Source organism: Cystoisospora suis, assembly GCF_002600585.1.
Source record: "Cystoisospora suis strain Wien I chromosome Unknown contig_3837, whole genome shotgun sequence".
Classification (NCBI taxonomy): Eukaryota; Apicomplexa; class Conoidasida; order Eucoccidiorida; family Sarcocystidae; genus Cystoisospora; species Cystoisospora suis.
The window spans coordinates 1-15,351 of record NW_027156632.1 but is presented as its reverse complement, the minus strand read 5'-3'; the positions used below and the strand labels follow the sequence as shown (position 1 = coordinate 15,351).

At 46.7% G+C, this 15,351-nt stretch overlaps 2 protein-coding genes across 2 annotated transcripts in view; one reads left to right on the top strand and one right to left on the bottom strand.

The window, feature by feature from the left end:
* Positions 1 to 9,522, bottom strand: part of CSUI_007309 (dna-directed rna polymerase ii rpb2) — a 13,709-nt gene extending 4,187 nt beyond the window's left edge. Inside the window, exons 1-9 of the mRNA XM_068067456.1 lie at positions 8,357 to 9,522; positions 7,581 to 7,806; positions 6,531 to 6,698; positions 5,815 to 6,077; positions 4,804 to 5,239; positions 3,825 to 4,199; positions 2,798 to 2,986; positions 2,001 to 2,060; positions 1,026 to 1,198 (exon numbers count right to left, since the gene is read on the bottom strand). Coding sequence (XP_067920569.1) covers positions 1,026 to 1,198; positions 2,001 to 2,060; positions 2,798 to 2,986; positions 3,825 to 4,199; positions 4,804 to 5,239; positions 5,815 to 6,077; positions 6,531 to 6,698; positions 7,581 to 7,806; positions 8,357 to 8,733 — 2,267 coding nt within the window. The 5' untranslated portion in view covers positions 8,734 to 9,522. The remainder of the gene's footprint in view (positions 1 to 1,025; positions 1,199 to 2,000; positions 2,061 to 2,797; positions 2,987 to 3,824; positions 4,200 to 4,803; positions 5,240 to 5,814; positions 6,078 to 6,530; positions 6,699 to 7,580; positions 7,807 to 8,356) is intronic.
* A 124-nt stretch (positions 9,523 to 9,646) lies between these two features.
* On the top strand, positions 9,647 to 15,156 carry CSUI_007308 (elmo ced-12 family protein; the record flags this gene model as incomplete). Its single annotated transcript, XM_068067455.1, has 5 exons — positions 9,647 to 10,753; positions 11,699 to 11,983; positions 12,815 to 13,021; positions 13,597 to 14,143; positions 14,705 to 15,156. The coding sequence occupies exons 2-5, from the start codon at positions 11,699 to 11,701 to the stop codon at positions 15,154 to 15,156; spliced, it is 1,491 nt and encodes a 496-aa protein (XP_067920568.1). The 5' UTR covers positions 9,647 to 10,753.
* Between the last annotated feature and the right edge of the window lie 195 nt (positions 15,157 to 15,351).

The following is a 15,351-nucleotide window of genomic DNA, read 5'->3' as shown; positions in this document are numbered from 1 at the left end:
AGAATGAGCGATGGATGGATCTCACAATGGGTATACGGGAAGGTCGCCCTGAAGAGAGAGTCGAGTGTGAAAGAAGAGGCAAAAGAAAGACAGAAGAAGAGATGAGAAAGAGAGAAAACAGCCAAACAGAAAAGAGAGGAGATACACAACAGCGCAACAGAACGAAAAAAGAAAGATGATGATCAGATGAATGAAGTGGCAAGATCAACCCATTTCATACAGACCAAACACACTGCCTTGATACATGGAAGAAAAGGTGAACTAGCTTTGATGCTCCTCGAGGTAGAACATTGATAACCTGATCAACGGGAAAAAAAACGACGTGCTAGTGTGTCTCTCAGAAGAGCCATCTTCTTGTCGTTTTCACTCTCTAGTGAGCAGGTGATCTTCAAGGCTGCCATTCTGATGTCGTGAAGACGATCATACGAGACTAAACCAATCTTGTGCTTGTAAAAGAAATCCTTTTTAGCACCCTGTAAGGAGATGCTGGAAAAGAATTCCATTCCCTTGAACTGTCGGGACTTAGAATGCATCATCGATTCGCTCGAACTCTATGGGCTACGTGGGGGGCATATCCTTGTAAAGATATCTATCTATATAGCATATTTTCCAGGAGCAGTAGTAGTAGTAGTAGTCGGAATCACAGGCATTCGCCGAGAAGGCACCCGGAGAGCGACGACTTCCCTACGACACTACAAGATGGAGTCCACACGACGATCTTTCTTTGACGCCTTCTCCGGCCTTGTCTTTTCTTTCAGCTATGTCCAGGGGCAGCAAACACTTCAGATACCGAAGCAAGCTTAGGCTTCAGACACACGACAGACGCACAGATACTGTCACCGGGAGCTCTACGCAACAGCATCAGCGAGCATCACGTGGCACATAGATAAAAATCGCGGGGGAGTCGAGAACTTGGTGTGATGAAAGCTCGCTAACTCGTTGTCTCAAATAACAAGATGAAAGCAAGCAAGAGAGATCAGGAAAAAGAAAGAAGTAAGAGAAAAAAGCCGAAGAGAGTTTCTTACTTCTCTGGTTTTTGAAGATCTTCAATGAACATGGCTATCATACATGTCTCCTCTTCCTCACAATCGACAAATTCGATGATACCTTTCTCCATCAGATAGCCCCAAGACTTCTCATCCTTTCCTCGTCGTAGGAGGTCAATCACATGGCATTGTCTTATCACGAGCTCACGCTTCTGGAAAGTGGCAAAAAAACACAAAGAAAATACAGTCGTGCTCGTTCTGAACAAATGCTCGACTATACTCACACACAGACATATATACAACTGATTTCATATAGATGAATAGATAGATAGACACGTCGCTGCCTATGTGCATGTATACCTATGCTCCGGCAATAATATATATATATATATATACATGCACACCCGGAAACGCACCCGTGTACGGTGACACCCTACACACCTCCTGGTTGCGATTCTACGAACAATGGCCTTGAACTTTAGTAATAGATCCTGAACTTGTAGTCAGCCAAAGCTTCTTCATTCTACAACTACCTGTCGTTACTCTTTACTCTCTATCTCCCTCCAGCATGCGAGTATGTAAAGAGCATTCATATGACAGCGTCCCCCTGGTGTGCATCATTCCCCCTGCCTATTCTCGTCCCTTGGTAACTGAGAGAGCCTTTCGCATGCATTCCTCATAACGTTTCTCTACATCTCATTGCGAGGATACCCAAGGAGTCAGATGGTAAAAGAGGACAAGAAACATTTTCACTTGAAGAAGAGATAATCTACAATAAGAAACCAAGAGTCCATACACAACTAGATAAGCAAATGCCCCTAGCTGATTCGTGAAGAAACGTGAGGACGTTCGGAAGAACCCTTGAACAGGCCCCGTTCAAAACAACTCTGTACTTAGAGGAGCACCCTAGAAGGGCAGATACAGTTACACCGCGTTCGCGGTATGAGTGGCACTTCCGACTTCCTACTAACGCTCATAAAACACCCGGAGAGAAGCCGCCTGCGGTGTGCTTACATCGTCAACGACGAAGAGAGGTCTCATGGCTCGCCCCGCGTCTGTGAAAATCTTTACCTCCTGTCATTCGAACGCGCATAACAGAACTCAAGCATCAAGCTAGGACACGCATCTACCTACACACATTTCCCAGTCGTCTATCTTTATTTTTGTGTGACTGTATATGCAAACATAGGGACGTTCAAAAAGGAGAGATGAAAGAAGCAGCGTGGAAGCGAGAGAAGGAGAGAACACTTTCGCAATATCTTTTGAAGTCTGCTGTCCCAGGAAACAGGAACTCTCCTACTGCCTAAAACACTGCCTGCCCCGTCGCAAACATGGCGAGGCAATCCACGTCCCTATCCGTCTCCTTGTATCTTCCTGCTAACCACAGTGAGCTCGAAACACTATGGTCTTCAGCCCCACGTCCTTCACACCAGGCGTGCAAGAAACTCTAGGCTATCTATACAGAGGCCACATGAGCTCTCTCTTGCACCACCGAGTGCTCGAGGACACATGAACGTCCACCCCGAAGTCTCTCTCTCATCTACGTGAGACGAGAGGACCGATGTGAGTAGGAATATCCCTAGAATGTAACACACTTTCACTCAGTCTTCAACGGCATCAACTATACTATAAGGCAGTTATGTGCATCTTTCTCCCATGCTCTTGTCTTCATAGTGTTAGCACAATGGGCGCTTTCGTTCTTTCTTATTTTCCCGCCAATACTGCCCTTCCGTGTTCTTCTGCTTTGTGTAGAGTAGACCTGTTGAAGCGACTACGAAGTTGAGAGCTAGACAAGGCGAAGAGACACTTACTTTATTAACAAGATCTCGGACAATCGACGTTTCACTTGAGATATCACACCGTCGACGAAGTTGCTTCAAAGTCGAACACAGAACATCTGCTTCATCGAAACAGCCAACCCAGTTACCATTGACAAAGACCTTTACTCGATCTTTAATGACGTCAGGTGTCATTTCTTCTAAGAGATCTAAGCCCCATTCCTGAGAAGATCAAGACACATTGGAAAAAGCATTCAAATGCATACACATGTACCTGTATGCAGGCGTATGTGTACATATGCAAACATACTTACAGACCTCTCCAGCTCATCTGTTGCATAAACTCAATCGGGAGACTCTCGTATCCTTCAAGGCATAGCAAACACACATCCAGAAATATGAAGGTAAGAAGCATGAGACTGCATAGGAATACATACGATCTCGCACACACATGGAATAGATAAGCTAAGTGGTTAAAAGGAGACCTTTCTCTCTCTGTGTGTGACTGGGGGTGTAACAGAGCTAAAAAGGTAATGGATCACGTGTATGCACACTACGGGCCCTTCTCTATTAGGCATTCTCCGGGAGACGAGAAACTGTCAAAAGCAGACGAAGGAAGGGGCTGGCGTGCATCTCCGAAGACATGCAAAGTCTTGCTGGTGAAAGAGCCAGAAAACAAGCAGAAGGAAATCTCTAAGTACACGAGGAAAAACAGCACACAGAAAGAGATAGCTCAGCCACACCTGAGGAGACAGTACGGACAAGATGAACGTGCAAGCAATAGAAGAAGCAAGAAAGATACATTTCCCGCACCGCTCCTTATCTACGTTGCTACATACATCTCCTGACAAAAAGAGACAGAGAAAGAGAGAAGCCAAGCCAGAGACACAGCTACATACAGGAACATGAGAATTTAGGCAACCATCACAACTTACACGCCAGGGGCCTACCTCACGCAAAGACCTTGGTTCAAGAGAGAAATCTCTCGATGAAAGACTAAATGAAAAAAGAAAGATAGAAGTGTGTATGTATCATCCCCTTTCGTGTTTGTTTGACGTACCACAAGAAATTCACTGATTGTATTGGTTGCACTTCCTACACTAATATCAGCCATGAGAGCGAGGTTTTTGACGAGGCCTACAGCCTGCCCTTCAGGTGTCTCTGCAGGACAAATCATTCCCCAGTGTGTATTATGAAGTTGTCGAGGTTTTGCCATCTTTCCTTCTCTCCCCAGTGGCGTATTTAACCGACGTAGATGAGATAAAGCCGAGGCAAAGGTTAACCGGTTAAGCACTTGAGCCACACCCGTCCGTACGACCTTTCCGTCTTTGTCTTTCCCCCAGTTGCCTGTAGCTATCTGATACTGTAGACCTTGTGTTATTTGAGAAGCACTTCGGATCGCTCCTGCAACGTCGAAAGACTTGCCATGATCAACCTGAAAAAGAATGGGAAATCCAAGAGAGACAAGTAGATTCGGATGAAAAGAAAGAAGGGAGAGGGGGATGGAAGGTATGTGATGGACGCCATGGAGAACATAAGGATTCTGCGATTGATAGCAATCGAAAGGAGATGAAATGAATGGCACACACATATTCATACATATACACATACCTACACTGCACCTACGACATGTAGATTCGACCACACAAATTCAGACATACCAAGCTGGATATGATGTTCGTCATATACGAAGATTGATTTGTCTGAGTATAGCGTCCCCAAAATTCCTCGTCAACAGCCTCAGTTTGTGCAGCCAAACGACGCGCACCTTTCCACCCCCTCAAGTGACAATATATGTGTACGTACGTCCATGGATTCACAAGTAGATACAGCCAGACATATGTAGCCGTGAAACATATGTAGATGGCAAAACATCCGGCAGAAAACAAACGATGCGCACATTCTCAAATCGACTTCTCTTGTACACTTCGGTGTATCTCTAGATCTGTATACGTGTATGCCGAGTTACCCTGAATGTGACCAGAAACATCTATAGACGCCCTACTCTTGCTGGAGACCGTCCATGTTGATTCGCTCACCTGTCGCTGTAAGATTCGGCGAACGTCTTTCATCATTTTGCGGTAGAGCGTTCCGAAGCTAGCGGCAATGAGAGGACCAGCCATGTCTAGTCTTTTCTTGCCGAAGTGATCTCGATCATCTTGATTGATTCTTCCTAATTCAGCTAGAAGAAGACGATGAACCATATACCCTATAAAGAAAGCCTTCTTATTCTCACATCCTGCTTCGGTCCCAACATGAGGTAAAACTTCTTTACGTAACAGCTCACGGGCGTATTGTATACGCTTCTCCCTCTGTGCACCCACAGTTGGTCCACGTTTCCCGATAAAATCTAGACATACATCTTGAGAACCGTAATCGAAACCTTCTTCTAAAGATGGCTTCATGAGAGCTGTCAGTTGTTGATCTCCGAGATCGTAAGCGACACGGAGCAGAATGTCACGATCGGAAATACACCTGGGAAGGATAGACATACACCAGGAGAACCACCAGGGAATGCTTCCAGTATAACGAAACAGATAGATGTTGACAGAGAACGAGTCTTTTGTCAATGGATAGATGTTGACAGAGAACGAGTATTTTGTCAATGGATAGATGTTGATAGAGAACGAGGAATTTGTCAATGATGGAGAGGTCTTTTCTCTCGCTGTCCTGTCTCCATGAGGCCTAATTCTTTAAGCGTGAGGTGCAAGAGAGATATCGGTATGGCGGCTCCTCCTTTCTCTCACTCTGATCTACCCTTTTCTATCCTACGATCATGACGCACTACACGATGATATATCTAGATAGCGCCTTTACATGATGTTGCTGTTTGCATGCACCAACTGGAGATATCGAGGTCGACGACACCTGAAGGAGGCGTTCTTCTCTGTATCTATAGATTATGAATCTTCTCCTTGAGCATAGAAGCCATATTGGCACAATACCGAAACTGCCCTTGATATAAGAACTTTCTACAATTTCCTTTGGTGTTTGTTTTCTCTCTTCCAGTTTGATGATCTCTCTTCTTACTTCATTACCGGCTTACTTACCCGAGAGCCCTGAAGAGAATGACAATAGGAATTTCTGTCCTTATATAAGGTAAAGCAGCAACAATCTGTCCTCCGCCTTTTCCTCCTTTGGCGCCCTTTCCTTCTCCTCCCCCTCGAAATCGCTTCTTGACGGCAAACCCGCTAGTCGCTTGCATGCCTTCCTTCTGACTGCGAACTTCAGCAACCCAACCAAATTTCGACGGTTGTTTCTTCTGGAAAACGTAGACAAAGTTTGAAGCCATGCGCTCCTGCGCTACAAGAACCTATACATAAACACAAAGAAAGCATCGAGAGAGGACATATACCAGACGATCTGTTCATGGAAGCTTCCGTGCACGTCTCGATGTGCCTACAGGGACGGGGAAGTCTTGGGTTCGATTCTGGCCTTCTTCTATTTCAAACAAGAGCGTGAACGAAAACCTAAACGCTTACAGATCCTCCTTCATAGTTTAAGACTGTCATCTTGAAAAGCGAAAACAGAGAGAGGTAATGCGAAGGAGTTATATAGATGCACCTCTCCGAACAATGAGGGGAGAAAAACACAACTTTCACACGACCTACGTAGACTCATAAGATTGACTGTTAGAACCTATATACATATATATGTGAGTGTGTATACGTATATACCCATCATATACAAGAGAACAGGCGTGGTGCGTTGTTTCTTTGGAAGAAAGAAAGAGCCATTGTAAGAGAGAACAACAAGGGTATGTTACCTTCTCTCCTCCATTGATGATGAAATAGCCTCCTTGATCATACGCACATTCCCCGACATCACTTAGATCTGCTTCTGGCAGGTCTTTCGTCCAGCAGTACATAGACTTAAGCATCATAGGAATCCTTCCTAAGAGAACTCGACTGTATGTGACCTGATCGACGAGACGCTGCAGAAAGAGAAGAGAACACGGAGAAGAAGAAAAGAACAACAAGATGGGACTTCTCAAATTATCCGTCTTCTGTTTGTCTGTCTTCAAGGAGAACAGGAGAGAAAACAAATGAAGGAGGCACTCCTTGTACGAACTCTTCTTATATGTCGCTTTTTAATCAACTCGCTTGTTGAGATTTCTCAACGGAAATCGACCGAGGGGAGTGTCATGTGGATCTCCTAGTAGATGAGAGAAGAGAGAACACGACGAAAAAAAGAGAGAGAAGGCATCGATCGAGCTCTGCACAGACGTGTAGCAGTAGTAGTAGAATGGGGTAATGTACGCTTGTGGGATGTGCTTCTGTGATGTTCATGCAGGGAATGGAGAATAGAGGGAATGTTCTATGACAACCTGTGGAGAAAACTCGACTGGCCCCCCTTCTTGCCTGTGTGTACAGAGCCTTATGGGCGTTAGAAGACATAGACATACATACACAGCTGTACCTAGTCTAGAACAAAGCTCACGGTGGAGCTTGGGACGAGACGTACACAGCTGGAACGATCAAATGAAACGCGTATACAGTTGCTCTTGCCATCGCTATGAGAGCAGGAGGTCTCCGCGATAATAGATCTCCACAGAATCCCACACGGACATGCAATGGGAACACCGTCACGTCTCAGCCAGTCGAATATGGATATCTAGATACCGTTGGACAGAAACGAGAAATACGTACACGCCCCCCGTGCTGTACGTTCGTCCTCTCCGTACATGCATGCTACCTGTCTACATCGGCTCAAAAATCTGTCTTGACATCGATCAGATATGTAAGAAGACTGAAGACGCACAACAAGGAGAAAGAATAGAAGAGGAAGAAGAGAAGCGTGAAAACAAACTGCCTACCTCAATGTTCGTCTCAGGATCAACTGTGTATGTCGTCTGTTCTACGTCAACATAGAGGGGACTTGAGTAGGTAAGATTACGAGTGCGAGCCTCGTAAGGCCACAGATGTTTGGAGATGCCCTCTTTTTCTTCTACACTTGGGCGATTCAAAGATAGCTGGTCAAGCTTAAGCCTGTAGATCACATTGGTCTCGACGTCTTCTTCGGGACGATACTGAGGTGTCGGTCTGCGAAAAAGAACACCCTGATAGGACTTCGGTGATGAAAAAGAGAGTCACATGCTCCGTGTTTCTTTCCCCAAAGACGAGAACACTTTGACATGACCCATCCAAACTTTTTACACTATGCTACCTCAACATGGAGTAAAGAATGTAGCACTCGTTCTAGAAAAGTAACGATGCTCTCGCTTTTACAAGACCCCAGGCAATGGACAGAGAGAAACACATTCAGCTGCTCAACTAGCTTGCAGCCAGGCAATACAGACTCAATCTGAACCCGAAGAAATGTACAGTCTGTCTCTGTATCTCCAAGAATAAGCGGTACGTCTCGTCCCTTTCTTTTCCACGAACTGTCCGGTATGTACGTTCTCCTTGTACAGTGTTGACGTTCGTACATGTATTTGTCAGAAAGAAAACGGGACGTGCTGTAATAGCTGGTAGATCCTAAAGTCACAGACTGTGACGAGCTACAAAGACAAGGTGTGTTAGAAGAAAGTAGAGGAAGAGGAAAAGAGAGGTACAACGAAGGTTACGAGATGAAGTGTATAAGGTAGCTCACCTGACTTCAATAGGAGGATGCTCATCAATGATTTCTTGGATCTTATAAGAGACGAAGTCATTAAAACTTTCAAGCTGTTGATTAACTAAACCATGAGAATGAAAAAACGAACTGACGACTGCCCAACACCCATCCGCGTCAATTCGGCCTTGATCTCCCTCGCCGTCTCCATCGAGATCGTCTCCATCATCAGGGAAGAAGACATCTGTTGAAGCGACACCACCGCCGTGTACAGGCTCTTCTCCATAAGCGTAGGGCGTACCGATAGGTGTACCTTCTGCGGCAAGGTCTCCATGACCGGATGCATAACCGCCACCACCACCACCTCTCGGGCCTCCCATCCCTCCCGGTGTTTCACTCCCCCAGGTGTCATTCATTCTTTGTACAGAAGAGAGACAGAGGCGAAAGAGAGAGCAAGACCCAGATGGGGATACGTGAGTGTGAAGGAAGAACCTCCTCCAGATCCAGTGATAAAGATGAGCGACCGCCTAAACCCTTCCCCGGGTCGGCTCGAGCGGGGCTGATGTCATCCAACGGGAGCCACTCATTCAAAGGAAAGATACAGCAAAGCAGGGAAACGGACGAGCAAAAAAGAGGAGACCCGAGACAAGAGAAGAAGTACTTTTGGGACGGTGAGAATAGGAGACTGTTTGATGCTGTGAAAACACGCAGGAGACACCAACTCCGTAACAGGGACCGAGGCACTCCCCGTGCAGATTACGATGAACTATCAAGGCAAAACAAGTCTGAAGACTTCGTATCACTGCAGTGAGAATCATACATCCTTTCCGAAGAAGAACAAGCTCTACACTGAAGGTCAAGAAGAAGAGGAGACATGTACACGCAGCTAGTCAAGTTCCTCCCTCGGAAAGTAACTTCACACAACGCCCCACTCCCAGCGACTGTCTTTGTATAAGAATGTGAGGAAAAAGGCCGTCTGGCGATACGCAAAGAGACGCGGTAATGCAATAATGCAAAAGAGAGAAAGTACAGCTGGTCTCTGAGGAAGTAGAACTATCTATCGACCTCAAAGAACGGGGTTGGCGACCCCACTGAGAGAAACGGCGGAGAAGGGTTTTGAAAGAAGAGTCACCAGGTATTAAAAAGAAAGTATTCATCAGAAGATACAGAGAAACAAAGAGACCAGACGGCACAAACAATTCTCGCTGCAAATTACACTTGGACTTCAAACATGCATGCATGCCTATCGACTTGAAGTCCTGCGGCGACTGGGCTTTCTTCCCTGGGAGAGAAAAGACTCATCTCTCCAGGTTCCTTACTGAGAAGCAAGACATGGGCTGACAACGCGGGACTTCGAGGCATAGATACCGGAGTCACTCCAATGACATTGCACTTGGGGACAGAAGGGCGGGAAACATTCATCGTACTGCATTTCTCTTGTCAAAGTCGAACGGAGATCCTGGTGTTTTTCTTACCGCGGAGGTTCGCGAATTCGAGGAACATGGTAGCCTAGGCAAGAGCAAAGTGGGCAAGACACTTAGAAGTCGCCCTCTGGTGCTTCTTCGAGGCTTTCCTATCTCCCTGTAGCATTGTAGTGACTCTCTTTCCCTCTCATAAGAGAGTCAAGCCCAAGATGAGCTGAATGAATGCTGTCTGACCTTGGTAGCTAGTGAGCGGGCATAACAACAGACCTGCAACAGATAAACCAAGTTGTCTGTTTCTCTGAGCCAGGAATAAAGTTGTGCGGACAGAAGCCCTTTCTTCGTGAGTTTCATTCTCTCCGTGTACACCTCATCAGACTGTTCTTCTAAACCTCTTTCGTCACATATGTCTTTCAATGGTATTTTCATTCCAAGAGAACAAATGTACAGACACTTCACCAGCTTTCTGTCCATTCCTCCTTTTTTTTCTAACCCACCTCGTCATCTACAGTTTCTCCTCCTCTTTCTCGTCCCCCTTCGTCCTCTCAGACGGCTCTCGTTTGCGTGCGTCTTCTACACATGGCTCCCCTGTTGTCTTACACAGAACTGCGGTTTTCTGTGTTTTTTTCTCTCTGTGATCCCTTCTTTGCTGTAGAGATGACTCGAGCTTGAAGGGGACATCGCTTCCCCCCTAGAACTCATCTTCAATGAGGCCACCCATCGCTTTTGCTCTTCTCTTTCGACTTTTCGTGTCTACCTCTCTAGGCGTTTCCTTCTTTTCCACTGGAGATAATCCCTGGACACGCTTCATCTGCTAGGAAGACGTCGGAGGAAAAGCACAGATGAATATGACTGAATTATCAAGCAAGCTTGTTATGTGTAGGGGAGAAGATACTCTTGTCTGCGAGTATCAGGATGTCCTTGCTTCCCTTCGGGACGTTTCTCTCCTCCCTCAGCGCTATGCTGGGGAGGTTATATCGCGCCGTAGTCATGTTTGTTTTCACCTTTCTGTCTAGTAAGTCCTTTTCTTGAATCACATCCACACGGGGATACGGCAAACGATGGAAGAGGAACGTATTCTTGTATTCAGTATGAGACACCGATGTCTTTCTTTCTCACAAGTCTTCCCTTCGAAATGACAGTGTAGTGGCTGGTCCCATGGAATCCTAGTTCAGTGTGAGAATCTATACACATCATTCTCTCGCATTCTTCAAGTAAGGTCGGACCATATGAGAGGATAGGAAGACAAAGCCACTGTGTTTCTTGAGTTGGAAGAGTGACGGATGCTGCGCCGTCATTTCCCTTTTTGAATATTCCTGCGTGCTCTATGGAGTGTATGCACACTGCAAGGCAATGTACAGACACATCATTAGTCACCCTGTGGAGTCTTCCTGTAATCCTTCGGCTCTTCCCTCCGCCCTGCTTCAGTCTTTCTTTGGACCGCTTCAAAATGTGTTTCAACGTCTCTCCTTCTATGGGGCTTAGCATGATATGATCTTCTGGCTCCTCTTTAGCCGAAATGCAGATAAGGTCGCTTCGAACCTTCTTCATTTCGAACAAGATCGTTTTCAGGCGGGCATACATACCTCCTTTGTATGAGCACATGCAACCTAGAGCAGACGACCTTGCACCGGTCTTGATGAGAGCAGATGTCAGTGAGAAAGAAGAGTGGAGAAAGACATTCTTACATTAGACTTTTCTTTCTGTCAGCCCTACGATTAGCATCTAGTCCAGATCTTTATCTATTCATGTCACTCTTTTCCTTTTAGTGGATATTGTGTCTTTTTCTCTTCTCCTTTTCTTTCGTTCTCTCTGTGCTTGTCTGTCTTTTCCCTTGTACATGCAAGGAGATTGTAGAATGTGTCGGCGAGAAGGTACTGAGTGATGTCTGTCACATAGCCACTTTTTTAGTCCTTTCAGCTACTCAAGGCCCATCTCTCGAATCTGATATACTTTGAAGATGTCTGAGGTATCCCTTCTCTCAAGTCAGCATTTCGATTCTTTCCCATTCGCTTTCTCCTCTCCTCTTACAGATATGTCTGAGATGGAAGTTCTGCTAAGTCGATCTGCTTCTGCTATGGCTTCATCGATCAAAGAAGCTTCGTGCTGCGGCGGGTCCTCTCCTGTAAGGGGGGAAGAGAATAGTACAAAGACGGAGACACCTAAGAAGGACATCTGTACAGTGGCTGTAGCTCAGCATCTCTTGAAGATTGAAGAGCATCTGAGGACTCAGCCTCCCTCTACGGTATGTCTCCTTTCCTAGGCATGTGTATTCACATCGTCTGTTGTCGCACCTCCATACTAACGAAGACTGTTTTTTCCTTGTGACTCTGGCGGATATACGCGTGCGCCTGTCGAGCTGTGCTTCTTCGGTTTTCTCCTTCATGTTAGATGACGCCGGGGACTCTTTTTAGATGTGTCTACGAAGTGGTAAGGTAGCTTCTTCTCTCTTGGCTCTCAGCTCGTCTCCTCTTGTCTCTATTCACCACTGACGCAATCAAACCACTTGAGGGGTGGCGCAAAACAAAGATGGAGGAGTAGAACAGACGCCGTGTCTTCGAGGAAGGAGTTATGTACATAGTCTGTCTCTGTTGTCTCGAATTATCTTCTCGTCACGAGGCTGTCTTCGTCCTTTACTCTTGGTCTTCAGCTCCATCACAGGGGAACTTCTACTGCGCGAGTGGTGGTAGTTTCCTTCACAAAAGAATGCTGGGCAGACATATCTACCGTGGAAGATCCACGGCTCTTCCGTTCTTCTCTTTCTTGTATACGAGATGACAACAACTTTCCTGGCTGGTTTCACGATACTCTTACACACTCGTCAGCATACACTGCCAAGGACACTGTTCTCTGTTAATGTGCGGGTGCTAACCCTTCCTGCTCGAGAGCTTGGCAGGATGTTTCTTTCGGCGCTGTGTCTCTGGGGAGATCCAACCGTGTCTCGAGTATCTATGTTTGAATGATGTTTTGTCTCTCTGTTCTCCGGCGTTTTACTCACGCCCATTCCTCCTCCTCAGCCGTTTCTCGGCCTTTGTTTCCCAGAAACCCTCCTCGTCTTGTGCCTTCCTTCTTTCAGGGCATTGCTGCAGGTTTGTATTGTTTGGCAACTCCTATCCCCGACTTCTGTCAGCTCGTTGCTCTCGAGTGCAAAGTGAAGTCTCATGCTCTACGTCATCATCTGGCTGAAGTGGTTGAGAAACTTCGCCGGAAACAACAAGTTACAGATGCTGTGACGGCCCGGGCTCGTCAGGTCTTTGATCCTGATTGCCCTGAGAATCACAAAGTAGGTTGCTCTATGGGAAGAGTCCCCACAACTTTTCAAAGGGGTGGTAAAAATCTACGAGACATTGTAGCTCTGCTGGAGAAAGTGTCGTGAGCCGTGCCCCGGAGAAAAGAAGAGAGAGGCAAAGAGGAAAGAGAACAAGAGGAGACAGATATCTGAATGAGAAAGGGTTTTGCCGTGGTCTATTCGTCAAAAGAGTTCCTGGAAATCCCTACGCTACCGGGGATCGAAGCATCACACATATGTTTCGACTTCGGTGGGTCATGCAGCATGCAGATATCTCATGAAAACGGTTTGACCGGGGGGAGGAAGGATTAAGCGCACACAGCTATTGCTTGACGACGACAGGGTTTCTATGACCAGGTGGCGACATGTCGCGTCTTTATGTAGCGATATTTGTATCCTGTCTTTTGGTGGAGTTTCGTACAGTTATCTGTACTCTACACCCTGCATGTTCTCTCCATGTCTTTGCTTGTTTGTGCTTGCTTTTCATATCCCGCCGTGCTTCGCTGAGTTTGTCTCACCTCGCCTCTGTCTCTTCATGGTGTGTTGTGTGTTGACGAAATGTGTTGCAGCGCCTTGAGCAAATGTGGACTTTGTTTTTCGATTATAAGCCGTTGCCGCCATCTTTCCAACACTGTTCTTCCTTCACAAACAACTCTGCCGCCCCCCCATGCCGGCAACGTTCAGTCACAGCGAGCCCATCTCAAGCTTCTACTTCTACGGTATCTCGAGCTACTTCAGCGCGCTCCACATCATGTTCTGCTTCTCTCACGTCTACGGCGTCCTCTCCTTTGCCCTCGAATGAATCTCCTGAGTCTTCTTTCTTGTCACAATGCCCCGAGAAACATCGCCAAGGTGCAAGGGGAAACGAGGAGCCGAGGGACACGCCAGACGTGGATTCCACTGCGTCTCCTGAATCAGGTGATACCCCGCAGCTACTGACTCAGTCCTCTTCCTGGGGAGAGCTCGGATTTCAGCATCCTTTAAGAGATTTCAGGGCTGCAGGATGCTTAGCAGCAGACTGTCTTTTATTTCTTGGAGGGCGATTTCCATCGCATGCGCGTCGACTTCTCCAACAGAGTCATGAGGAAACTTTTTGGATGCCCTTCGCGGTTACTAGTGAGTTGCCCCCGTACGCATTAGAAGTGCTTGAGATGCACGAGATGACATGGCTGTTCACTCACAGTTCTGCTCGTCATTTTTCTTGATGTGTTTGCCGACAGTGTGAGAGTAGCTTCTGCGACGGTGTTCAGAGTCTTTTCGTGTCGATATCTAGTGATGGACTTGTTGGCTCTATCCGTTGCAGTATTGTACCGCGAATGGTTCTGTGCATGCATATCGTAGCTGTTAAGTAAACAGCGTATGTATGATTGTCAGTGTAGCGCACGACAGCCGCCTCGACGAACCCGGGAGATCGTCTAGTCTTGTTCTAGTTTCCTCAAGCTGCAAGCGTCTGGGCAAGCACGGAAGCATCGACAGTTGCATTTGTGTGTATCGACACCTGGTACTTGTCATTCACGAATGTTTGCCTGATTAGGTGTTTCTGTTAAGAGCCTCTTTCGAGTCTAGGACGAATCACGTGTCTCGGCGACCGTCTCAGTCGCGTGCCCAGGGGTGTCCGTGAGAAAAAGAGAGACGAGACAAGGTGTGTTGACCGCCTGTGTGTTTTTCTGCGTATAGGCATCAATGTTGTAGATTGGCTTCTTCACATGATGAACCGACGTCTTCTGGATATCTTCTTTCTCGCGTGTGGAGACGACGGCTTCTGGGATCGAGATGGCCTTTCGGTCTCCGAGCAGCGGAGTTTGTTAATAGAGCCCCGGACGTCTGGGCCGCCACGAGCTGCTAAAGCGTCAGGAGTCTCTAATTCCAATATTTCTTCAGCTGAAAAAAATCAAAAAGACAGTCACAGTTCTCACCAAGGAAGACGGGGAGAAAGAAGTCAAGATGTCAATTGCACAATGTCTCCTGTCAAGGAGTCCGAAGAAGCGGTTCCTCAAGTTTTCTTTTTTCTTTTCGTTGCTGTCTTGTCCCACTTCTGCCGTTTCTGGAGGAGTCGAAAGCCGGAGAACATCATGCAGTTCGGGAAAGTATGTACGAGAGAAACAGGTGGACAAGACATAAGATTATAACCTGGTGTATAGGATCATTCATGCATAGGCTATATGAAGTGTCTACCGGCTCATTGGAATTCCATTTGTCTACCAGGGGGGTAGTTCTCTGTACACTAAAAAGCGTGGCCTAGCTTTAGAGCCGTCGTTACGTGCACAGGGTGCCAGTAACAGAGACGCATGAGTCCGACCTGCCACATACGACACCCCCCCCCC